Genomic DNA, 25,510 nt, shown 5'->3' with positions numbered 1-25,510 from the left:
AGGAGGGGTTTACCATTGCCATCTCCCACACAGTATGAGATGATGCCTTTCAGCATCTTCCTATATCGCGGCTGCCCGATATAGGTACCAGTGGAATCGCGCAGTGGGGAAATGGTTTGACTAGCAAGCCAGAGGTTGACGGCTTGAATCCCCGCTGGTATGTTTCCCAGACTATGGGAAACACCTATTATCAGGCAGCAGCAATATAGGAAGATGCTGAAAGGCTTTATCTCATACTGCATGGGAGATGGCAATGGTAAACCCCTCCTTTATTCTACTAAAGAAAACCACAAGTCTCTGTGGGTGCCAGAAGTCGACATTGACTCGATGGCACACTTTACCTAACCAAAATGTATTGGTCTGATTTACTTAGGATACTTCTTTAGGATACTATATTTCAGATATTAGGCTGGTTCCCACAATCTCTAATTGGGTAGGAGACACCTCCCAAGTTCGGGATGTTGTGATTTATGTTTCTATACATTGTCCTTATTCTTGTCCACTAATGTATTGCATGCATATCTGTGTATAGGCTTGTCATAACGTTTAGACTATTCATGGCAATCATCAGTTCTGTAGACTGGTCAGTTTGAATTGCTTACTGGACACTTCAGAGTGTTATTTTTCTGTTAGGATGTTCTTTCACTCGGAGTAGGACTGTTGCTTATGATTTGGTAATAGTTAAGTAATAAGCCTTAGTAACTTTGTTCAATTTACTTAACAAGCCTTAGTTTCCGCTCTGTAACACTCTGCTATACAGGACCTATGCCTGCTTCCATTTTCAAATTATCTGTGAATAAAAAGCAAGGTAGGAGGGGGAAGAAGTGATCATCTGCTAAGCAGCAGCTGGGTCAGAGGGCCTTTCATCTTACTTTGTTAAAGAGCTGGGTAGAGCTGCTGGGTAGGACAGAGCCCTCTGTACCAGCTGCTGCTTAGAAGATGATCATTTCCTCCTTCTCCTACCTTGCTTTTTGCTCACAGACAATCGGGAAATGGAAACACAGCTCATGAACTCAGGTAGGAGACATCTCCTACCCATCTCCAGCCTCAAAGGTAGGATGCCTCTGAGTACCGGTTGCAGGGGAGTAACAGCAGGAGAGAGGGCATGCCCTCAACTCCTGCTGTAGGCTTCCAGTGGCATCTGGTGGGCCACTGTGTGAAAGAGGATGCTGGACTAGATGGGCCTTGGGCCCGATCCAGCAGAGCTGCTCTTATGTTCAGTTAATGATAGTGAGAACAGCTCTATTATGTCATTTCTCTACATTATTCTTATGGCTGTATGACTGATTTATATTAATATCTTCATGAGATATTAGGAGATTGTTAACACATAATTGTTATTTTTCCCACTTAGGAAAGATTGTGGCTCAGTAGTACAAGAGAACCTTGTTATTAGCGGAACTGCTATTTGCGGTTCCGCATATCCATGGGGTGTCTATAGACATCTGTTTCCAGTATCCGTGGATACGAAAAGGTTAAAACCAATGTATCCACAGTTCCTAGAGGGCCAGAAGTGACTGCAGAGGTCACTTCCACCCAGCATTTTGTGTCTCATATGGGGGGGGGGGTGCGGTCGGACCTTTAACATGGTTTTTTGCAGTTCTGGGAGCATTTTATCCTTTGGGAGGATTCCTGGACACACACAGACCCCGTGGAGCACATCACAGTAAGTTTTGCCTTTTTTGGCCTTTAATTTTAATTTTAATTTTTTATTTTTTGCCAATTTCCCTCCACCCTAGGATCTAACATCCCTTTCCCCATAGCTGTAATGCCTGGTTACTCATGGCTCTGTTGCTCGTGGCAGTAGGGGAGGAACAGAACCCCCGCAAGTAATGAGGTTCTCTTGTACCCATGTTTGAAGCTGTTAGGTGACTATCCCAGATTCACTCACTGGTGTCTCTATTAAAAGGTTCTCTAGCAGAGCTGGGAAAGACCTTTGTCCTGTGATCTCTTCCTTGCAAGAATTGCTTCCAGGTAGGGTAGCCATAGCAAGGCTTCATAGCACACATTACAGTAATGTTTACTATCAAATCTTTTATTTCTGGTTATAATTTCCCCTGCATTTGATTGGTAGACATTACTTTCATCAGTGCAACTTGCAAGAATTAAATTCACGTCTTCCTCTCCCACCAATGCTGTCAATGGAGCAAGCAGCTATGTCTATGACATTTATTAGAGTGACTATGAAAGATCTCTCGAGCACCTTCCACAAAGAACAGAGGATAAAGTATAGTGACTGATATCCTCACCCCCACCCTGACAACATGAATAGGTTACCTGTGTTTTCGCTCCAGTGCTGTACAGAAGTGCAGTACGCCCCATGGCCGCTGCACTCGGTATGCAGAAGAAAAACGAGGGAATCACATTGCTGAGGCCATGAGCCAAGAACTCCTGGAAAGGTTTTGAAAGAATAAGACATTTTTCCCTGTGTTGTTTTTGTCCTGTCATTTACCACTTTACCATACCACTGTTTTTTCACACAATATGCAACTGTTTCTCATTTGTTTCTGGAGATCTGGATGTCTTCCCTCAGGGAAGCACTTCTGTTGCAGAGGTATCAGATTTTTCTTAGCAATGCAAACTGCAATAGCTGTCACTGGGAAAAGTTTAGATTTCTCCCACCAGAGTAACCATCAGCAATGCAAATACTATGTGGAATGTGATTGTGCAAGCGCATAACAAGCATCTACTAGTGAATGGTTGTGATATTACAAATACCCCCTGCCAGTGCCTCTGTGCTTGTGTAACCTTTTCACTTTTCCCAATGTTCACAAAACACCAGCTAACTTAGTCTCGGTCCTCTAAATTATTGGATCAGTTTGGAAGGGCCAATAATCCATCTCTTGTTGACATGCCCGTGAAAATGCACCCTTGATATCACCATTATTTATTCATTTAATCCCACAACCCATCTCCTGTGAAATGCACCCTTGAAATCATATTAATTATGCATTTAAAATGAAAATGCACCCTTGATATCATATTAATTATGATAAGATAAACCTCTGCTCTGGGCAGTTTACAGCAATATAAAACAAATTAAAACAGAAATCAAAACCTTAGAACAATTTAAAGCCACAAGTCTAATTTAAAAGCTTGGGTGAATAAATGTGTCTTTAGAGACTTATTAAAAGTGGTCAGAGATGGGGAAGCTCTTATTTTAAGAGAGTGCATTCCAGAGTCTTGGGGCAGCAACAGAGTAGGCCAGTTCCTTTAGCTTGACTGGTGGCAACTGCAGACGAACCTCCCCAGATGATCTCAATGGGCAATGGGGCTCATAGTGAAGAAGACAGTCTCTTAAATACCCTGGGTCTAAGCTGTTTAGGGCTTTGTGGGTTATAACTAGTATCTTGTATTTTGCCCAGAACCTTACTGGTAGCCAGTATAGTTCTTTTAATATAGGAATATGGTCTCTTCAAGATGATCCGGAGACCAACCTGGCTGTTGCATTCTGGACCAACTGCAGTTTCCAGACTACGTACAAAGGCGGTCTCACATAGAGTGCATTGCAGTAGTCAAGTCTGGAGGTTACCAGCATATGTATTACTGTTCTGAGGTCATTTATCTCAAGAAACAGATGCAGCTGGCATATGAGCTGAAGCGGATAGAAGGCACCTCTGGTCACTACCTGAACCTGAGACACCAGGGAGATGTTTAGGTCCAAAAGCACTCCCAGACTGCATACCTGTTTCTTCTGAGGAAGTGTGTCCCCATTCAGAACGGGCAGATCAAAATTGTCTCCTGAGTTCCATCTCCACTTAATAAGTACCTCCATCTTATTTGCATTCAGTCTTAATTTGTTATCCCTCATCCAGCCCATCACTGCTTCCAGACAGGCATTTAGGGAGGTTATGCCTTCTCATGATGATGGAGAAATAGATTTGGGTGTCATCAGAATACTGATAACACCCCACTCCAAATCTGATGATCTCCCCCAGTGGTTTCATGTAGATGTTAAAGAGCATTGGCGACTATGAGGCTGTTCTCACAAGCAGCCAAGAACAGGCTAGGGCAGATAAGCCTGGGCTTGGCTGACTGTGAGAACTGATCAGCATCTGGACCCCTGTGCCCCGACCCCTGCACCTTCACAGTGCCTGGGGCAATTTGCCTGCCCTGACCTGCCCAGACCCAGCAACTGGTTCATCTGTGGGGAAGGCAGGCTTCTGCTGCCTTCCCCCACCGCTCAACCTCAAGCCCTCTCATGCGATCATGAGAGAGGGCTCAGTATGTCGCCCTGGGGGATGCCAGATAAAAGTTCATGTTTTGAAGAACAGTCTCCAAGTGACACCATCTGGAATCTATCCGAGAGGTAGAAGAGGAACTACTGCAAAGCAGTGCCTCCCACCTCCCACCCTCTCAGATGGTCCAGAAGGATACTATGGTAAAGCCGCTGAGAGATCCAAAAGGACCAAGAGAGTCACACTCCCTCTGTCAATTCCCTGTTAGAGATCATCCATCAGGCCAACCAACCCTGTGGCTTGACAGAAAACCAGTTCGGAATGGGTCTAGATAATCAATTTCCTCCAAAACTGTCTGGAACTTGGAGGCCACCACCCTCTCAATTACTTTGCCCAACTATGGAAGCTTGGAGACAGGCCTATAGTTGCTTAACTCTGAGGAATCCAATTCAGGCTTCTTCAGAAGAGGTCTAATGATTGCCTCCTTAAGACAGGAAGGCATCCTGCCCTTCCTCAAAGATGCATTTATATTTACCTGGCCTTCTACAACCACTGCCTTGAGATTGTTTTAATGAAAGGTGGTATAAAAATTTAACAATAACTAACTAACTAACTAACTAACTAACTAAATACCCCTCCCCACCGACAGATAATATAAGTCATGTCAGACAAGGGTCAAGAGAACAGGTGGCAGGTCACACCGTTCCAAGCAGCTTGTCCACATCTTCAGGAGTCACAGACTGAAACTATTCCAGCCTAGCCAGATAAGAAGAGTTGCTGCTGAACACCTCCACAATAGACTCTACAATAATTGTGGGGTCTGAGTCTACAACAGCCTGAATATGAGAGATTTTATCCACAAAGAACTCATTTAAAATGTCACATAAGACACTGGTCATTTTATGAACATGTCATCCTTTCAGCAGAGCCCCACTTAGAGTACATTCCTCAAAGCTTGGCATTTGCTGAAACACAGAATAAAAAGTTTACCTGGTTATCATCCACAGAGTAGCTGAACTTTTTAGCAGAGGCCTGAGCCAGGGCTAATGATGCTACATAACCAACTAATGCCACTCCAAATGCTTCGGTAACTACTTCAGGGAGGATATTCATGGGTGGTGGCCTTGGTGGTGGTAAACTGGAAAAATAAGAACAATCCTATGTGGTGGAGGATGTGATGCATTAGAATTAGAAGGCAAACACGCCATCAGTGACAGAATTTACTATCCAAACTTAGAAAACTGCTATCAGTGATACAACTCTAAACATGAAAGCCACAGTAGATCCATCTATACTGAAATAGGGAATGTAGACTACACATTTGTATAACATTTCCACATATGCACTCTGTAAAGTACAAAGACATTCAGACATTCTTTTTTTTTAAGTGGTGTTGGGATCAGGGAGGAGGGAAGGTTGCCAGCAATCTCATCTTCTCCCCTCGTGTTTCTAACAAGGAGGGCGATGGCAGATTCTCCTCTCCCCCAGATCAGTCCCAAAGAACTGCTCCAGTGGCAATGGGGGGGTCATCTTGCTGGCCTGCTGGTGTCCCAGTAATCTCCTGCTTGAGGTGTCTGCTCACCTCATGAAAGCATGCCCTACTGCATGGCTGCCATAATGAATTTTATACAGATATGCTTGTCTATGATCTAGGATTGGTTGCAGTCCCCTGGGCAGTGTCCACATGGTAGCAAACCAGGTTTGTTGATGCATAAAGTGTGGAATGGCATCAAGATAATTATCTGAGCCTCTCTGCCTACACAACCAGTTCTCCCATTATTGATGATAGTGCTTGAACAGGCAAAACATTTGTAGATAATTATTTTAGGCAAGCATGGCCAGTTCTTAGATATAGATAGACACTCTGAAACAGGAGTAGAGGTGACATAGGAATAAGAAGCATCTGTTTTAATGCAGAGATAATTTTTCAGGAGATGAGATCTATTTTAATCTTGTTCCTGGCCAGCCTAGTTAGAAATTTTCCTGAGTAAATCCACTGAGATGAAGCTTGTTCATCTCCCATGAATTTTCAGTGGGAATGCATATGAGAAATAATGGGTGTTTGTTATTTATTATATTGCATTGAAAACAAAGAGACAATAAGTGAACCTTATAGTACTGGGTTCGTTAATGGCAAGAGATAATCCAAAGGGAATCCAAATCTCCTATAGTAATATATTGGAGTTACAGATTGTATCCAGGTAAAACTCTACAAATTTATTTATACACACTCTCACAAAATATAAAAGTTGAAGATGAAAAGGCTAAATTGGTGTGTATATAAACAATATACAAATATAACACTCAGATAAAACTGATATTATAATAAAGATAAAGCTACCAGTGTCTAATAACCATTATCATAAAAGGAGACATCAAGAATAACTTTCAAGATTTTAGGTCAGTCAACTGCCTTATAATGTCTCAAGGGGAAAATATAGAGTAGCACACTATGATGTAGGTGTGGAGTAGCCAGTGTGGTGTAGTGGTTAGAGTGCTAGACTAGGACCAAGGAGACCTGAGTTCAAATCCCCATTCAGCCAAATACTTGCTGAGTGACTCTGGGCCAATCACTTCTCTCTCAGCCTAACCTACTTCACAGGGTTGTTTTGAGGAGAAACTTAAGTATGTAGTACACCGCTCTGGGCTCCTTGGAGGAAGAGCGGGATATAAAATGTAAAAATAAATAATTTTTTAAAACCCGGTGTATGTATTAGGAGCAAAATCCTTTCCAGTAAAAACTTGAAGACAGTTATCTAGGAAATGCAATTGTCTCATTAATGCCACTGAAGACGACCTGCAATAGGCTGATATGTGTTTGGCTGGACAAGTACTTTCTTATTCTCCATATGGAATATCACAAGAAAGCTGGATCACCTTAAAGCCTTGCTCTGCCTAGACAAATTACCTCTATATTTTCCCCTTGAGACGTTATAAGGCAAGTTGACTGACCTAAAATCTTGGAAATTGTTCTTGATGGTGTCTCCTTTTTTGAGAATGGTTATTATGGTAGTTTTATCTTTATTATAATCTGAGAGTTTTGTTTGAGTATTACATATTTGTTTATATTTGATTGTTTACATACACACCAATTTAGCCTTTTCATCTTCAACTTTTATATTTTGTGAGAGTGGTATAAATAAATTTGTAGAGTTTTACCTGGATACAATTTGTAACTCCAGTATAGGACTATAGGAGATTTGGATTCTCTTTGGATCATCTCTTGTATTGAAAACAGACAGCTTATTACAGATACATACAACTGTGAAAAGTATACCAAGTGTGTACACTATGATTTGTATACAGCATACCAAAGCTTGGATGGCTTTAAAGGGGGCTTAGACAACTTCATGGAAGTCAGATCTATCAATGGCTACTAGTCTGAGGGCTATAGGCCACCTCCAGCTTCAGAGACAAGATGCCTCTAAATACCAGTTGCAAGGGAGCAACAGCAGAAGAGAGGGCATGCCCTCACCTCTTGCCTGTGGGCTTCTCAGAGGCATCTGGTGGGCCACGGTGTGAAACAGGTTGCTGGAACAGATAGGACTTGGGCCTGTTCCAGCAGGGCTGTTCTTATATGTAATTTTAAATATGTGACACATTCCCACTAATTCAATTATGTGCACGAACCTGTTCGGCACCTCCTTAGGGAAGCACCAAACTAGCTTGAGTGCCCACAGCTGAACTAGTTTGTTGGGGCATGGAATGGTTCCCTTAAGAAGCAGGTAAGCATGTCCTTACCCACTCTGCCACCCCGCTGCTTTTCCGGGCGTGGCGCTCGCTCTACCAAAGGCTGTGTGCGGCTGTGGCATTGTTCCCTGAAGCCAAGCACAGCCTTTGGTAGAGCGAGCGCCATGCCTGGAAAAGCAGCAGGGCGGCAGCGGAGCAGGTAAGGACCTGCCTACCTGCTTCTTAAGGGAACCGCTCCCCACCCTGCCCATGGCTGCCTGAGCCCGTTTGGGCACATCCCTAAATTCAATGCAGTCACTGAAATCTGTATTGTTCTGAAGTTATGTCCTGATTGTAAAACCACAAAACCACAATCTATTTCCCCCCTTTAAAAAAAAATTAAGCTTAGTTTGAGAAGGATCATGTTATTTATTTATTTTACATTTATATCCCAGTCTTCCTCCAAGGATTCCTACATAGGAACATAGAAAGCTGCCATATACTGAGTCAGACTATTGGTCTATCTAGCTCAGTATTGTCTTCACAGACCAGCAGCGGCTTCTCCAAGGTTGCAGGCAGAAATCTCTCTCTCTCAGCCCTATCTTGGTGCTGCAGAGTCTGCCAGATATCAAAATGTGCTGCTTGAGCTGCCACTATTTAAAAAGTTGAACTGAGGTACTTAATTGGGCATAACACATATTGGAGGCCTTTGCCTCAATGAGATTATCAAAGCCTCTTTCTCAGTAGCTGCATCCTGACTAAATTACTCAATAGTTCTGTTCAGGAGTTGTTCTAAAAGATGATTACATTTCAGTAGAACATCCTCTAGTAAATTGAGTCAGGATGTCAGCCAATATCTCTAACATTCAGGGGGCTGTTCTCATGAACGAAAGTAAGGTAGAAGACGTGTGCTCTCGATATTTGATCATGTGCAAGATCAAAGTAAGAGTGGAGGTGAGGAGCTTGCAACTCGGTTGGAGGATTTTCCCTCTTAATTTAGTAAAAAGCTGGGGAGGGAATCTGAGTAGGGTATGCTTGTCTTACCCAGCTGGAGCTTGTAGCTGGGGATGATGGGAGTTGTAGTTCAGCAACACCAGCCTGGAGTTGAGAACCCCTGCAATATACAGTCATATTCACAGAGAGCCCTTTCTTACTTTCTGCTGAGGGTGGAAATCAGATGGGGCCCAGCAGACACACAGAGGTCGGGGGCACAGTCTTTCTCCTCCTTCATGCATTCTCTCAATACATGGAAAGAGAGTGAGACCTGAATTAATATTTTCCTTGGCTTTTTAAATTATTTGAACATTATTCCTGAGATGATCTTGTTGTCTGTATTAATACCTTTAATTGCGGAGTAAATCCTTTAAAAGTTCTGTTGGTGAAGATGATGGGATATGCTAACCACAGTTTTTAAAATACAAACATGTGAAACACACTGAAGATGAGAACCTTTCATAATCTACAATTTAGCACAGGGTCAACACCCTCATTGAAGATTTGGTTTTTCTTTCTAGAATAGACGGCCAATTAAAGTGTTATCTCTGTAGGGTTTTTTTACAATTCTTGGCAAGGGTGTGTGTGTGTGTGTGTGTGTGTGTGTGTGTGTGTGTGTGTGTGTGTTTGGAAGGTGGAGAACAGAGAACTACTGAACCCCTGACTGATGTATGTAATTATGAGATGTCCAAGAGATGTTTACTGTAAAGTTACGTTTATCTTTCTTCTTTTTCTATGTTCCTTTCCTATTTCTCTTATCTTGTTGGAAAAATAATAAAAAGATATTTTTTAAAAAGAAACACACTGACGATACATATACATACAAGCATACAAAGAACACGTTACCCTTCTGGAATATGTCCCACAACTTCCAGGCCATAATTGTATTCCATATCAGCATAGTAGCAGGCAGCAGAGGTAGCAATTATCTATTAACCAAGCAACAACAACCATTTAGTGCCCTGAAAGAGGGTAAATAAGTTTAAAAAAATGGTAATGGTATTCATCTTTTAATAACAGCCTCATACTTTCTTAGAAAAACATACTGTGGAAGAGAAATTGATATACTCATGAAATGGACACAATTGTTTTGAAGGGTGTACAGATGGAAAGCTTGTATAGCACTGAGGACATCTTAGGTCTGCTTCTTTTTCAGACTATAATTTCTCTACATCCAGAAATATCTGGGTTTAGGAAACCACATCTACCCATAATGTATGGGAGCCATTTGAATATTGTCTTTTTTCACATCTCTTCCATTTATACATTAATACTATACAGGAAAACCTCATTATATGCCTCTATATCCGCGGTTTTGTATATTCACGGGTGTCTAATTGAAACCCGGTTTCATTATCTGTAGATACAAAGGGGTTAAAACCCAGGTATCCGCAGTTCCTAGAGGGCCAGAAGCGACCACAGAAGTCATTTCCGGTCGCCATTTTGTCCATGGGAGCCATTTTGTGGCTCATTTCAGACCAAAAAAAAAAAAACTGGGGGGGGGGAATCCACAATTTTGGGGACCATTTTGGAGCACATTGCTGGACACCAGGAGAACTGCAGAGCACGGTAGGGCACTTTATTTGGCCCGTTTCAATGTTTTTGGGGTGTGTGGAGGTAGTTTTTTCTGAGTCTGGGAACCTAACCCCTGCATTCCCATAGATTCAATGAATCATTATCCACGGGAATATGCAGGAACGGACCTCCCGTGGATAATGAAGTCCACCTGTATTAAAATTTATGACTCTGTTGTTTTTACGGCATCTAATGGGGAACTTGTGCAGTTTCTCAGCATTATGGGTATTTGTGTTTCCAAACACCTCAGATACATAGGAAAATATGTGAGAATTAGGCCCATTCAATTATTCAGCTCCAAAAAAGCTGAAGCTGAATGATGAGCACAGCCCCACTGGAAGTGTGCAGAGCCAAGGATTCTCGTCACGCACCCCTGTGAGAAACCCAGTTCTCCTACTGACTAGTTACCAGTTCTCAAAACTGACTGTTTCCTCATTCCAAGGGATCCTTAGATTGCATGGAGCCCTGCTGCAACTTTATGCAACTTTACTCCATTTCCCAGAAAAACGTTATACACATTTATATTTGTGCAACCTTAGGCTCAAGTGGAATTGCCCTGTGTTTCCACAACTTTACGCCAGAGAGGAATTGACCTGGTGTGCAACACCATCAATAGTGTATACACTGACACAGCAGAGAGAAAGGTGCTCCTACCACCCAATTGCCTTGCACAGTATGTCACTCATTATTTTTATGTCCACATTTTGTGAGGAACAGTACACTTGTATTTGTCTATTATCTAAATTGTAAAATCATACGGATTAGCTCTGCACTAAATAAGGGGCAGGCATCCCTAGCTCCAGCTGATTAACAAGTTCAAAACCATACCCAGTTTTATGCTTACCAAAACCAAATCAATGGGAAGAACCATTTTGATTTTTGTCTTAAATTTTTCATTCAGTTCCTTAACAAGAACAAGTATCACAATGCTCAGCACAGACAGCAGCAAAGCTTCCAGCTGAATGGATTTGATGTTTTCAAAGATGTAGGCATAAATCTACAGTGATTAAAGGCAGAGAGAAAAACAGAATATTGGCCATAAATAACACATGCTTAATGTTACATCCCAAGTGCCTTTAGAAGCAGGCCCATCCCCTGTTCACAACTTGGAAATCAGTATAAAGTATGCATGTATTGCACAATGTAGAAATGGTACTCAAATATCTAGGGCTACCGACTGACCCAGAAAAAAGACCTGTGCTACTCCTATGCTTTTACCAGCAACTTGACCTGCAGAAATCAGCAGGTGAAACTTTTCATGATATGAAGATCAGCATGATCACCTGATAAAGTCATCTCAAAGAGACCATATCACTCCTATCTTAAAAGATCTACACTGGCTGCTGATAAGTTTCCGGGCAAAGTACAAGGTTTTGGTTATAACCTATAAAGCCCTAAACAGCTTGGGCCCTGGGTATTTAAGAGAACGTCTTCTTTGCTATGAACCACATCACTCATTGAGATCATCTGGAGAGGTTCGTCTGCAGTTGCCACTGGCTCATCTGGTGGCTACTGAGGGACGGGCCTTCTCCATTGCTGCCCCGAGGCTTTGGAACACACTTCCTGCTGAAATAAGAGCCTCCATCCCCATCTCTTACTTTTAAAAGGGCAGTCAAGACGCATTTGTTCACCCAGGCTTTTAATTAGATACTGTTTCAATTGTGTTTTAATTGTGTTTTAATTGTGTTTTAATAGTTTTAACTTTTAAATTTTAATTGTTGAAATGTTTTAATATTTTTATTGGTTGTTTTTATTACAAGAGAATAAAAACAACCAATAAAAACCGCCCAGAGAACTTGCATTTTGGGCAGTATAAAAAGATGTTAAATAAATAATAAATAATGTAATTCATTTATTTAACTTCATTTCTTCCTGATTTTCTTTTCAAAGGAAAACTCAAAGCACCTAACTAAAGATAAGAGAGCAATAAAACACAATAAATATAACAGCAATATAACAATCAATCAAAAATATAATAGCATATATACAAAACAACAACAATAATAAAAATGGAAATAACACAGAAAAGAAACTGTGTATAACATGCATTCTCAAACTTGGGTCCCCAGATGTTGTTGGATTACAACTCTCATCATTCCCAGCCACAACGGCTGAAGACAATGTACACTGCAGGTTGCAGAACAAGCTCCTTTTAACGGAGCAGGAGCCAGTGGGCAGCTAGAGCAAGCTGGGAAACTTGGCCACAGCATACACGCAACAGAGGGCCTGCTCCTTTTCCAGGTGCTACTTATGTGCATGTTGTGGACAAGAGCTGCAATAGTCATCCATTCAAGCAATGGTCATCATGATGACATTATGCATATCTATGTTGTACTTGGGGACTGGTTCACTAAAAATTAGAAAGGACTACACTGAAATTCACAGAGCATGGTGCATAATCACTTTCTTCTATGTGGTTTAAAAAACCAACGTATAAAAAGAAACAGAGAAATGAACAATGAAGCAGAAATAATTTAAACTAGCTCGCCTGGGTGCAGAGCATCTGCGCCTCTAGTTCTCCCCACTCCTTGTTCTCAGCCCTCCCTCTTGGCTCTCCCTCCTCTTCTCAGCCCCCCCCCCCGTTCTTGGCCCTCCTCTCCAATTCCGTCCCCCTCAGCTCTTCCCACATTTTGGCCCATTTTGGCCACCACTTCCCCACCTCCCCGCTGCTGCTCCCCCCCCCCCCCGCTGCTTTCCCCAGCACCACTTTCAGCTGTCCAGCTCTTTATTAGCCTGGTCATTCGCTTTCCCCTCACAGCTCACTTGTGAACTCTCGCGGGAGCTGCCACACATGGGATTAGCGATGGGTATGTTTAAGAGAGGGAGAGAGAGAGAGAGAGAGAGAGAGAGAGAGAGAGAGAGAGAGAGAGATGGAAATATTGGAACATGATTGTTACTGTTATTTATTACATTTATATCCTGCCTTTCTTCTATGCTAGAATTCAGGGGTGCATATATGGAATTTCCAGGCAATCTCCCATCCAGGCACTGTCCAAACTCACTTAAGGATTCCTGCTTCACATGCTCAGACCAGGTCTGGGACCCTAGAAAAATGCCACAGAAAAAGAGAACAGACATCTCTCCTTCATCAGAATGAAAGCCAATACTATCGTGAAGATACCATATCTAATAATAAATCAGAATCTTCGTGCAGTTTTCTGTCTTCTAATAGAGAACAGTGAAAGATATTGAATATGACCACCTGTGTGTTGGAACATTTGACTGGGTATTGTCCTGTTACTGCATTATTTTGCCAGACAACAACCAGATTTCCAGAATAATCCCTTCAGATTATTTCTTAATCAGGATTACTTTGACAAGCTAAAGCCAAGACTTAATGCACTGATGAGTCAATGAGTTCATCAACCTGTATTATCACATTAGATTATGATGGAAGGAGAGAGGAAGGGAGCTTTCTAGATCCATTCTTTACTTTCTCCAGAAAACACCCCATCTGGTAGTCCAGTAAATGTTCATGCAAAAGTGGGGATGCATTTAAGAATGCAGCTCTAAAATCCAGATAATTCTGGATTTGGGTAGCATGCCTAGATTAAATTATTTCAAATGAAGACATTTGTCATGAGAATAGGGATACATTGCAGGTTGTCAAGCTAGCTTTTTCACACTTGGTCTAACATCTGGGGAGCGGGCATTTTGTAGATGAGTCATACATTTGGAAGAGTAGACAATGCAACCACAACCACTACCCACATGTTGATCTTATATAATCAAACAATGAAGATGTTGTACTAGATGGCTTGGAACTTGGCAGCTAGAATGTCATGGCTGCCCAGAAATTTGTGTTGTTGGGAGCATGTGGTTTTGGCTCAGTGCACCACCAGGAGCTGTGATTGACTAGGACAAAAGACAGAAACTTGGACGCTATGTCAGAGTGTCAGCAAAGTCATCAGTGGTTCAGAGAAGCTACAGAACTGTAGAGCAGCTCATAGGCACTTGAGAAGTGCTGGACTAAGTTCCATCATCAAGCATTTAAAGAAGCACTGGACTAAGTTCCACCACTAACCAACTATTTAAAGATGACACACTGAAAGAGCTTGCCCGTTTATTTCAAACATCTGTATTATGTTGACAATAGACCACATCTGGCAGCGCATTTTGTGCAACAACGTATTTTACCAGGGGTTATATTTTTTGTGTATTTTCACCATCATTTCCATGAAGTGCTACATGGGGGTTGTACTGCTAAAATGAACTTGTTGGTCCACCATGGGTGCTACAGCAGTTGTAGCCCTAACCATCTTGTCGACTGTACCTTTTCCATAAGGCAATTCCCCCTTCCTGATTAAGCACTAACAAAATGGGGGGGGAAGGGGCGAAGCTTTCATGAGGCACGGTGAGGCATTCACCTCAAACAGTGCATTTTGGGGACACCACCGTAGCAACAAAATGCCCCCACTGACTCACTTGCCTTTCTCTGCTGCCTGCTGCCCACCGCCATCTGAACAGTTGTTGGTGGGCGATTGCACAACCACTGCTCAGCAAAGAGCTACCCCGAGACAATCCTTGGTCACCCCGCCACGCTCTGTTGCCAGATTTGGCTTTTTAAAAGCCAAATTTTGGGTTACGGCCCATTTGACTCACGAGTATACCCCTCAGGTTCTGGCAACATCAACCATCATGCACCCTCCTACCTCCCTTATGCAGGGTTAGTAACAGAAAAGAGAAGGAAGCAAAAGGAGAAATTATGTAAGAGTAAGAGTACAGAAGACACCTACAGATCGTCTCCAGTACTTTGTAGAAAGAGCAGTAGAGTACAGGAAATGCTACACAGTATTGTCCTTTCAGCACTTCCTATTCTACTCCCTTCCCCTTTTCATTCATAGCCCAGCACGAGGGAGGGAGGATTGTGTGTGCCAGGGCAGAAGTAAGTATTTGCACACATGTCTAGTGAAGTGGCAGCCCCTACTGTAAACCAAAAGGAAGCACATAAGGGGGGGAGAGGTGGCATTTGTCTCAGATGCACCACGGTCTTGGGCCACCCTTATGAAGGGGCAGAAGGATCTGCAAAAACATGAAGTGGAACAAGACCTGAAGGTCTTCTCTTATAAAATAAAATAGGGCAGTTCACACAATCGTCACTTGGGTAGGAGACACGCCCCGCCCAGGTTTGGGAGCTGTGTGCACTCCTGGTTGTTGTTGTTTTTATCATGTGTGAGTGTAAAACAAGGTGACACAAGCCTCATTATCTTTAATGATGAGAAATGGTCCCTGAATGCAACAGGATAGCCCATCAGAACGCTCTCTGACACTGTGAAACACACGGCCATTATGTGTATGAAAGTGAGGAAGCACACCAGAGTCCACTGGATTTTCAGACTGCAAGCATACAATGTGACAGCGCATGCTACAGAAAGAACAGGAATGTTGATACATCAGCAAGTTAATGTATCAGTGAGTGCAAGTGTACAGGCAATCCATTGAGAGTCAATTCCCAAACTGGTGCAGCTCTTAAAGCAAACAAACTGGACAAAATACTGGCGCCTACTCTAACATCAGTCCAATTTTACAGGCAAAAAAATCCCCATTAACATTTTTGTAAAGTACTTCATCAGGTTGCCAAATGAAACACAGACTGGGAATAAAGTTGCTTTACAAAAACAATTTACATGTAAAACCTGAACCATCTAGTTAAAGAACGTGTGCCTAAAAATTAAGAGACCAGATTCTAAATGAGAATGTTCCATTTTAATTTTTCATTTTCCTCTCACATGCATTTATTCTTATTTCCAGAAAGCTTGCAAACCACATTCTAGCTCTCAGGTGACAATGTGCCACCCCTTGTCCTGAAAAGTAGCTTTGGAAGTTGAATGGTTTATTTTTAATACTTCATTTGCAGCATTTTTCAAGAACATGCACTGGATTGAGTACAGCCTGAGCTAACAAATTTGTAAAATATATATATGGCATGATCCTTCCATGTGTGGGTACAACATCCACATGTGAAGGGATCTCCATACAGAGAACACAGTCCTGTTTTCTCACAGCATGCTTACTTTAGCACTCGCACTAAGCCATTACAGAACATGGAAGGCCTGTGCACACCTCTCACATCCCCAGCTAATCCTCTCACCTCTGCTCTATCAAGAAATTCTCAGTCGAGTTTGTGTCTGTTGGGCAGAAGGAGTAAGCTGGAGAAGGATTCTCCATAACAGTTTCACAGTATCTACATTTGCTCTCCTCCCGAGGAATATGCACACCAAGGCAGGAGAGAAGAAGCATTGAGCCCTTTCTCACGATCCCGTGAGAGGGCTTGAGGGCAGGTGGTGGGGAAGGCTGCAGGACCTTACCTTCCCCACAGATGATCCTGCTGCTGCCTCTGGGTACACGAATCACATCCCCAGACGTTCCGCTGCTGCCTCTGAGAGCGCGGAGGTGTGGGGGGTCAGGATGCATCATCCTGGCCCCAGGAAAGCCCACAATGTACCACGTGAGTGCACAGTGCATTGTGGGAATCCCACTGCCACTATCTCAGCACTGGCTGCAAGCAGCCGGTGCTGGCACATGAGCAGTTAGATGCGGTTAAGTGCACCAGTGCACCCTTAACCCTGGCTAACTGGCAGGCGTCTTTGGCAGGTTTGCCACTGAGGCACTGCCAGGATCTATGTGGATCCTGGCAGTTCTTTCGTGCAGTCTAACCCGGGCTGGGTGTTCCTATCTCGGATTAGGTTGTGCGTGAGAACAGCCTCATTATGTCCTATAGCAAAGATTCTGAAACATGAGTTCTTAGATGATGTTGTTGGACTATTCCATCTTCATTTGCAGTTTCAGCTATTTGCAGTAAGGCTATAGCCTCAGTTTCCATTATAATGGGAGTGTGCATGCCGAAACCACAATAATTGAAACTTTGCACCTATGGGAAATGATGGGGTTAGCTTCCTCAGTACTCAGCTCCTCGAAGTTTAAATTATTGTGGTTTGCAGCACTTGCAGTGGTAGCCGAGAACATAACCCCCACAAAAAACGAGGGCCTCCTGTACATCTCTTGCATTCATCCTAAACTATGATCTCATTCTGTAAAAGAAAATACGCTATTAGCTTGTTTTCCTTATGACTTTCCTATTCCACTTTGTTAACAATCTTGACTCCTGCTTTGTGTGCTTGTGGTGTTCATTTAAACAAAATGTTGAAATAAGGGGACGCTGTGAAAAGATATGCAAAAAGGGAAGAATTAGGCAACATGCTAAGATTTAGAGGGATGCTTTAAAAAAAGGAAGCAATGAAATCGTTGCCAATTTTTTTTTTTTTTACTAAGCCTGCTGGGCTGAACATAATTACTTAACTCTATTTTTCATATAAAACTAATGCCATGGCAACTCAGATTACCAAAAGTATTGCATGGTGCTCTGGACGGCAACACTGGCCCCACTCCAAAACAGCCCATATGTGCTGACATGCACATGGAATTTTTGTCTAATTTTTAAGAGCCCCTTTAAGTTGGAGCCATCTTTTCTAATAAAAGTAAAATGACCACTTTAAACAAAGATGTCAAATACGACATGTCACAAATTTACATTAAAAAAAAAAAAAACCAGTTTTGCTCCTTTAAAAATCTAAGGGAAAGCATATAGATTTTTTGTTGCTGTAGCAAGCATACAGAAAACAACCAGGATGCAGCTGACCCAAACAATGGTTTTTAAATGCAGTTGACCAAAACAATGGTTTTTTAATGGTGTTCTGGGGAACTCTGGGTTCAGGGTCAGATTATGACATGCTGAGAACTAAGCTATATCAAGCTTAAAAGGCCCCATGGCATTACAGAAAATATTATTATTCTAACAAAACAAAAAAATGAAAATGAAATAATAAATCTTTATTTGTATTTGGCAAGGATGCAATGAAAAACTAATCATCTAACAAAAACAATTGTCTTCCAATAAGTCTAGCAGGTACCCCTGCTAACCTGGCAAAGAGGCACCTTTTAATGTTGTGATTCTCTTTATTTAGCGGGGGGAGACAAACTGGCCCTATCCACCCACAGCACAGTACCTTCAGTGACTGTTGCTGGTGTTTATGTTTCTTTTTAGATTGTGAGCCCTTCGGGGACAGGGATCCATTTTGTTTATCTTATTTATTTGTCATTTCTCTGTGTGGACTGCCCTGAGCCATTTTTGGAAGGGCGGTATAGAAATTGAATGAATGAATGAATGAATGAATGAATGAATAAAATATTTGCATTAGAAATAACTTTAAATGAAAATACCTTGAGCCCTTTCACACGATTGCATGAGAGAGCTCCAGGGGAGGCAGTGGGGAAAGCAGAAAAAGCTCACCATCCCCACAGATGATCCAGCTGTTGGGTCTAGGATGGTCAGAGCAGGCTGATCACATGCCCAGACCGTCTATTGCTTCTTCCGGCAGTGTGGAGGTGCGGGGGTCAGGACATGTCGTCCCTACCCCCCAGAACTCCCACAATGCACTGCGCAAGTGTGCGGTGCACTGTGGAGATGCGATGGGTGAATGCCCATTAGTGCTGCAGCATTGGCTGAAAGCAGCCAGTGCTGCCACACTATCAAGTAAATGGGATTAAGGGAGTGTGTTTAAAAATTGTGTGATGTTGGGCTGGCCCACCAGGATTGGGCTCGATCCCAGCAGTTCTTACGTGCAACCTAACCCGGGCCAGGCGTCCCTAGCCTGAGTTAGGCTGCACATGAGAACAGCCTCATTATGTAATACTTGAAATTTAGTCTTTTTAAAATTAAAAGTCTGTTCATAATGTGAGGCCATAAGCTGTAGCTTACTTAGTTTGTGCCTAAATCCAGCACTGTCTGGATTTCTCAGATGATTACCAGTGGTTCATCAATTAGCAAGTCAAGCTTTCTTGAAAGAGAGCTTTCCCACATTTACTAATCCTCCCCTGCAATTTGAAGGGTGCATGCAAGATGTCGAGTGTGTTTTAGCTCTTATTCTCGGTTCAAACAGGCCAGCACTGAGGCCCCACAAGCCTGATTAGTGTCCACTTGGAATCAAGTGCTAGATATGAATCAAGTGCTAGAATATGTTCCAGATATGCATTGGTTATTTGACAGATCAGTCAGTGTAGAAAGGGTTCCTTGAATGTAAAAAAAAAACACCCAATACCCACTGGAGAAATGTGTAAACACCCCCCACCTCAAACAAAGAACACCTGCTCCCATCAAAGCTTTCTGCAAGTAACATGAGTCTAGCCTTCCATCCAGTGGTGGCTCAAGACCTCTGTGAGCCTGAGGCAGGGTGCTGAATCCTGTTCTCCTTACATGCACCCTACTTCCACTTTCTCTATTTTTTAAGCAAAAGGCAGAAGGGCATCTGGCTCACTCTAGAACAGGATTGCATACTTTTGACCCTCCTGCAAATGTTGGCCTACAGCTCCCATAATCCCTGACTATTAATCACTGTGGCTGGGGATTATGGAAGTCCAAACACAGCTGGAGGGGTGAAGTTGTGCAGCCCTGCCCTGGAACATGCTCCCAGATAATCTTCTGTCTGTGGAGACTGCCTCAGCTCACTTCATGGAAGGGTGAGCTGAAGTAATAACACACCCCACCTCCCTCACCAATGCAAGTACAGAAGGATCTTCTAATCTAGGGGTGGGCAAACCAGGCACTCCAGATGTTGTTGAACTACAACTCCCATCATTCCCAGCCACAATGTGGCTGGAGGTGATGGAAGTTGCAGTTCAACCAACAGCTGGAGGGCCAAGTTTGTCCCTCCCTGTTCTAAACTTAGACAGCTGCCTTAAAGAAAAGTGTATGACTATGTGTATGGTGCACTGGTGTAGAAAGTGTGCATAAGCAAAAGTTTAGAAGACTGGGAGACAATGGTAGTCAAAAGGAAGGTTTAGAATATGGAGGAGCCTGGATTAAAGAGATGATGGTGATGATGGTGATGATGATAATGATGCTGATTTATACACTGCATGGTGCTTTACAAAGTACAAGAGGATGGGGCATTGAAATGAGGTTACATGGGCCAATACAGTACTTCCCTGCATTTTGGCTTTTATGTATTATTTTATCATATCATACATTCCAGTTAGGGGTGTGCAAATGGGTTCAACTGGTCCAAGCTCAAACTGAACTGGCCCCCAAAAGAGGTGGCTGGTCCAAGTTCGAACCGGTTTGGATTTAACCGGTTCGGCCCAGTTCAATTGCCTTGCTTGTAAAGGGGAATCCAGTAAGGATTCCCTTTTACAAGCAAAAGGGGCCAGGGAGAAGGGGAGCAGGCAACTATCTAAAAATGGGATGGGGAGGCAGGCAAGGGGCACCTTACTGGCTCTCATGGCTGTGGTGGCAGTGGCTCTGAAGCGGTGATGGGGGCAGCTCCACAGCAGTGGCCCCTTTTGGTCTTGTCGGTGCTTCCCCCTTTCACCGGGGGGGAGGGCTGGAATTGGGCCACTCGGCCCGTGGTGCAGGGGGAATGCCAGCAGGGCAGAGAGGGGCTGCTGCCTCAGAGCCACCACCACGAGAGCTAGTAAGGTGCCCTCTTGCCCAATCCATTTTTAGATAGGAATCCCGCTCTGGTTCCCTTTCCTTGTAAAGGGGAATCCTTACCGGATTCCCCTTTACAAGCAGGGCAATTGAACCAGGTTGAACCAGTTCTAACCGGTTTGACAGTTCGACCTGAACTGTTACCTGTTCTATCAAACCAGCTCGCGGACGGGGCGGCTCAGTTCGAGTTCAGTTCAAACTCGAACCAAACCGCCCTTTCGAGTTCCATGGACATCCCTAATTCCAGTGTTTGCTGGATAGTCTATTGAAATATTAATAACCACCAGTAGATGGCATTATCCATTTCCTTGTAATTTACATGGAAGGTAGCCTTTGCAAATGATAAAGGCTACACTTTATATTAATAGTGAAGAATAGTTAATTCACAATTCGTTATGGAGATCAAAGAATCAAATCAAAATTTCCCAGTTCTTAAAATTCATGATTTCTGCCAATCAGTTTCTGAGAACTGGTAGATACAAGGGCAAACTACACTTTATGTTGCTACTCCATTATTGGAACTTACTTTTCCTCTTCTCAAAGTAGCTATAGTCACCCACACACACCAAAAAACAACTGATCAAGGCCACAATGCAAGGGATAGATGTCCATATCCCCGCCTCCTCCCATTCACATTCACACACACATACACACACACTACAGCCCCTATCCAAATCATGCCCTCCAAGCTGCTGAAGGAGAAAATCTCTCTCTCTCTTTAATTAAGGCAGAGCCCCAACTCCACTCTTCCTCTCAATGGGTTCAAGGTGCTCACCACTGACTGTTCAAGGAGTCAAAAGAGGTTTCAAAGCATTATTTCAAACATGCTCAATTATAACCACCAGATAAACCACACATAACAATTTAGCCAACATTTCCCTACATTTCCCTAACTTTAATGAGCCAGACAGATTCTCAGGAGGTACATTCCTTAGTTACCTGCTTTTAGCCTCAAGTGTGATCTGCACTGTCCAGGTGGATGGCCAAAGATGGGCAGAAAATACCCAGATGGCTGCGTGTGCCTTCTTTTTATCCCCCATTTTACTTATTATTACGTTTAGGACTCTCCACCCACTGCTGTCTTTCTTTCTCTTTTCCTTCTGCTTTTTCTAGAACTACTTTTCCTAAACCCAACCATGTCTCAATGACATCCCTCCAAAGAACAACCTACTTCCTTCACCTTGCTTGAACAGACTCATAAGCCTTTTTTTCAACCTGTAGTAAACACATCTGTTCTACTAACGTAGCTCTAGCAGTCTTTCTTCACTTTGTAGTTTTATTGTAAATACTTACTTATTGTACATACGCTTGTTAATAAATCAAGCGTCAAAGGCTGATCTGCAATTAATAACCAGCCTAAGCCTTTGCCAAGGATTTGTAGTATTCTGTCGGCATCCTTTAGGAGCCATGAAACCTTCAGGAGGGTTTTGTCCTTCCCGAGGTAGTTTATGTATGTGGGTTCCCGAAATAAATTCAAAATCTAAATGATCCTCACTGAGGCTCAGTTAGAGCCTGCTTGACCAAACTACTCCAAGAAAGGTCTATAGAAACCCGAAAGTGAGCCAATAAGCATTATTTATATCTAATAATCTTATAACCTATTGTTAAAGCCCTCGTCACTATTAATGCTGAAAGGAAAACTTACAGGCACCAATTGTGCCCATATGTTTTCTTCTCCATGGCCAATAGCAACTTAGCAGAGTGAGATTTAAGTCAAGGCTACAGTGAAAGAAGATGTGGTTGGCCCTAAATATTTCTGATGCCTCTTCATTTGCTCCTCTCCTCTCATTCCTACTTTTTAATGTTTCCTACCCCTGGAATATTCTCTCTAGCTCCAGCTAACTGCTTCCTCACCTTTAAACCCACTACACAATATTCTCCACCTACCACAAAGTGATTCTTATATTACCATCATCTACTTTTTTGGTCTGCCCTGGCTGTTAGCACTTAACCAGCCTCTGTAGTGAAATGTGATCCTACCAAGGGGAGGGGCCAAAGGCCTAATAAGGAGTGGGAGTGTTAAGCAAGGAGTATGTGTGTGTTTACATTTTAGTCCCGGAGTCCTCACATCATTATTTTTATTATTCCCATCAAGAACAGCCTCTCCATGCGGGATAGTTTTACCCTGCTTTCCACTAAAAAAAAGCCCTCAAGATGGCCTAAGAAACCAATGCATAATGTAAGTACCAACAATAATTCAAACAACAAAAACACCCCTCACACAGCCAGGAAACACAAAAACAGCAGTACATACACAGAAAAAGAGAATATACAGGTGCAAATCTGTGGTTGTCTTTGGTAGAATACAGGAGGGGTTTACCATTGCCATCTCCCGCGCAGTATGAGATAAAGCCTTTCAGCATCTTCCGATATCGCTGCTGCCTAATATAGGTGTTTCCCCATAGTCTGGGAAACATACCAGCGGGGATTCAAACCAGCAACCTCTGGCTTGCTAGCCAAGTCATTTCCTCGCTGTACCATCAGGTGGCTCTTAGTTACTATTAATAGTCTGTGTAATCAGCATAGGTTTAGTCTGGCATCTATGAGATTACAATGGTGCTGGGTGAACATGGGGAAACGATTCCACAAATTGGACACCACTGTCTCCGATAGCCACCTGCTTAATTCCAAAAGGCACAGGCATATGGAGAAAGGCTTTGGAGGAAGAATTCAGTGGAAGAGCTCAGCAGGGTCATGAAGGAGAAGGTGGTCCTTTAGATACCTTGATCCCAGACTATTTAGCACCAACCAAGTGGATCACAACTGCACTTCAACCTAACACCTATAGGCTAGAGAAGGCAGTTCCATTGCAAGTGCTAGATAATAACAAAGGGCTTACCCCCACCTGCCCCAGCCAGACCATGCTACAGCAGAATGGTTGAATATAGCACCAGCAACAATAGGTCAAGATGGGGCGGAGGGGAGGAGAAGGAAGATAAGAAGGCTGACTTGGTTCTAAAAATGTAAACAGAATTCCCCAGGCTTATGTTGGATATGAGCCCAGGCTTATGTTGGATATGAGCCGCCCGGCCGCCACCGCTGCACTCACTCCTGCCGCCGCCCGCCACCGCCGCGCTCACTCCCGCCACCGCCCACCGCCGCCGCGCTCACTCCCGCCGCCGCCCGCCGCCACCTCGCGATCTGCCGCCGCCCGCCACCGCCGCGCTCACTCCGGCCGGGGGGGCGCAGGTATGTGGGGTGGGGGGGGAGGGCGCAATTTCAGGGGCAGAGCTTGCCCTGGGCGCCGTTTCCCCCCATTACACCTCTGCGGGGGACATATAAACCCAGACCCATCCAAGACATGTGAATGCCTAGGCCTAACCCAGCAACATGCACTGAACTGCAATTCCAGCAGGCTGCATGTGAGGGAGAGGTGAGGCAGTGAGGCCACCTCCATTGGGTTGTCAGGGACCAACTACTATTTGGTTCCTCCTGTCCCAGAACTGTCTTCTGCAGTGACGATTCCACATGGCATCACTATATCACTTTACTGGGTAGCAGTATGAAAGAGGTGGTACCCAATTAATTAATTAAGAGCTGGATGATAAACCCCTCCTGTATTCTACCAAAGACAACCACAGGGCTCTGTGGTCACCAGGAGTTGACACTGACTCGACGACACACTTCATTTTACCCAATTAGCTGATACCCCAAACTCATGGCAGTTTACAGCAAATATAAAACAAATTAAAACAGTTTAAAGCCACAATTCTAGTTTTAAAAACATGGGTGAATAAATGCATCTTCAGAGTCTGTTTAGCTATGCTTCTTTTCTCTTCCCATTCCTTTTCTATTGTGTCTCTTATTTATTTTATTTGTTTATTCGATACCTATACCGCCCTTCCAAAAATGGCTCAGGGCGGTTTACACAGAGAAATAATAAATAAACAAGATGGATCCCTGTCCCCAAAGGGCTCACTATCTAAAAAGAAACATAAGAGAGACACCAGCAACAGTCACTGGAGGTAGTGTGCTGTGGGTGGATAGAGCCAGTTACTCTCCCCCTGCTCAATAAAGAGAATCACCACAGTAAAAGGTGCCTCTTTGCCAAGTTAGAAGGGGTTAGACTGTAAATCATTGTTATAAAACCTAAGTCACCTTGCCTGCTTTGGCAGAAAGGCAGTATAATAAATGTACTAAATACAACAAAATAAACATGGGCATGGCCAGCCTTCATGATACACTCACATAAAAGAATCCCAGGGGTCCCGAAATGTAGGGCATTTTCATTCCCAAGAGATACTTCACTTGTGAAGTCACGACGTGCGTAGCTGCTCCCGTTGTCATTGCGCTTATCACTGGCTCTGTTAGCAAGAAGGTGGCACTGCCTAAGTGCAGCACAAACATCGCTACCTGAGAAACCAAAGGTATATGGCTGTGATTACACTGGAACACAATTACTGATGCTATTGTAAAAAAGCAATATTTGCCCCTGCCCATTTTAATTGTCTAAAAGGCTGAGGTGGCTCCATGAGCTAATCAAACAGTGAAATTTTTGAATTATGCATGGCAGATCATGAATAAACTTTCAACACATGTCCACTTTTGTACATTTATTATATGCTATCTCCCTCATATCACTGGTTTACCAGGCTCGGCAAAGAGATTA

At 43.2% G+C, this 25,510-nt stretch overlaps 1 protein-coding gene across 9 annotated transcripts in view; it reads right to left on the bottom strand.

Moving 5' to 3' along the window:
• Positions 1-25,510, bottom strand: part of SLC26A7 (solute carrier family 26 member 7) — a 127,845-nt gene that overhangs the window by 36,067 nt on the left and 66,268 nt on the right. For 6 of the 9 annotated variants that reach the window (XM_053251063.1, XM_053251069.1, XM_053251064.1 and 3 more), the window contains 5 exons: positions 25,090-25,254; positions 11,260-11,412; positions 9,687-9,769; positions 5,169-5,316; positions 2,278-2,391 (listed from right to left, as the gene is read on the bottom strand). In XM_053251063.1, coding sequence (XP_053107038.1) covers positions 2,278-2,391; positions 5,169-5,316; positions 9,687-9,769; positions 11,260-11,412; positions 25,090-25,254 — 663 coding nt within the window. Of the gene's footprint in view, positions 1-2,277; positions 2,392-5,168; positions 5,337-9,686; positions 9,771-11,259; positions 11,413-13,325; positions 13,460-20,683; positions 20,699-25,089; positions 25,255-25,510 lie in introns of those variants that run through there. The other 3 variants (XM_053251072.1, XM_053251070.1, XM_053251071.1) reach the window with 3 other exon arrangements.

The sequence above is a fragment of the Hemicordylus capensis genome, chromosome 4, assembly GCF_027244095.1.
Source record: "Hemicordylus capensis ecotype Gifberg chromosome 4, rHemCap1.1.pri, whole genome shotgun sequence".
Taxonomy (NCBI): Eukaryota; Metazoa; Chordata; class Lepidosauria; order Squamata; family Cordylidae; genus Hemicordylus; species Hemicordylus capensis.
This window is presented reverse-complemented; position numbering and strand designations above follow the sequence as displayed.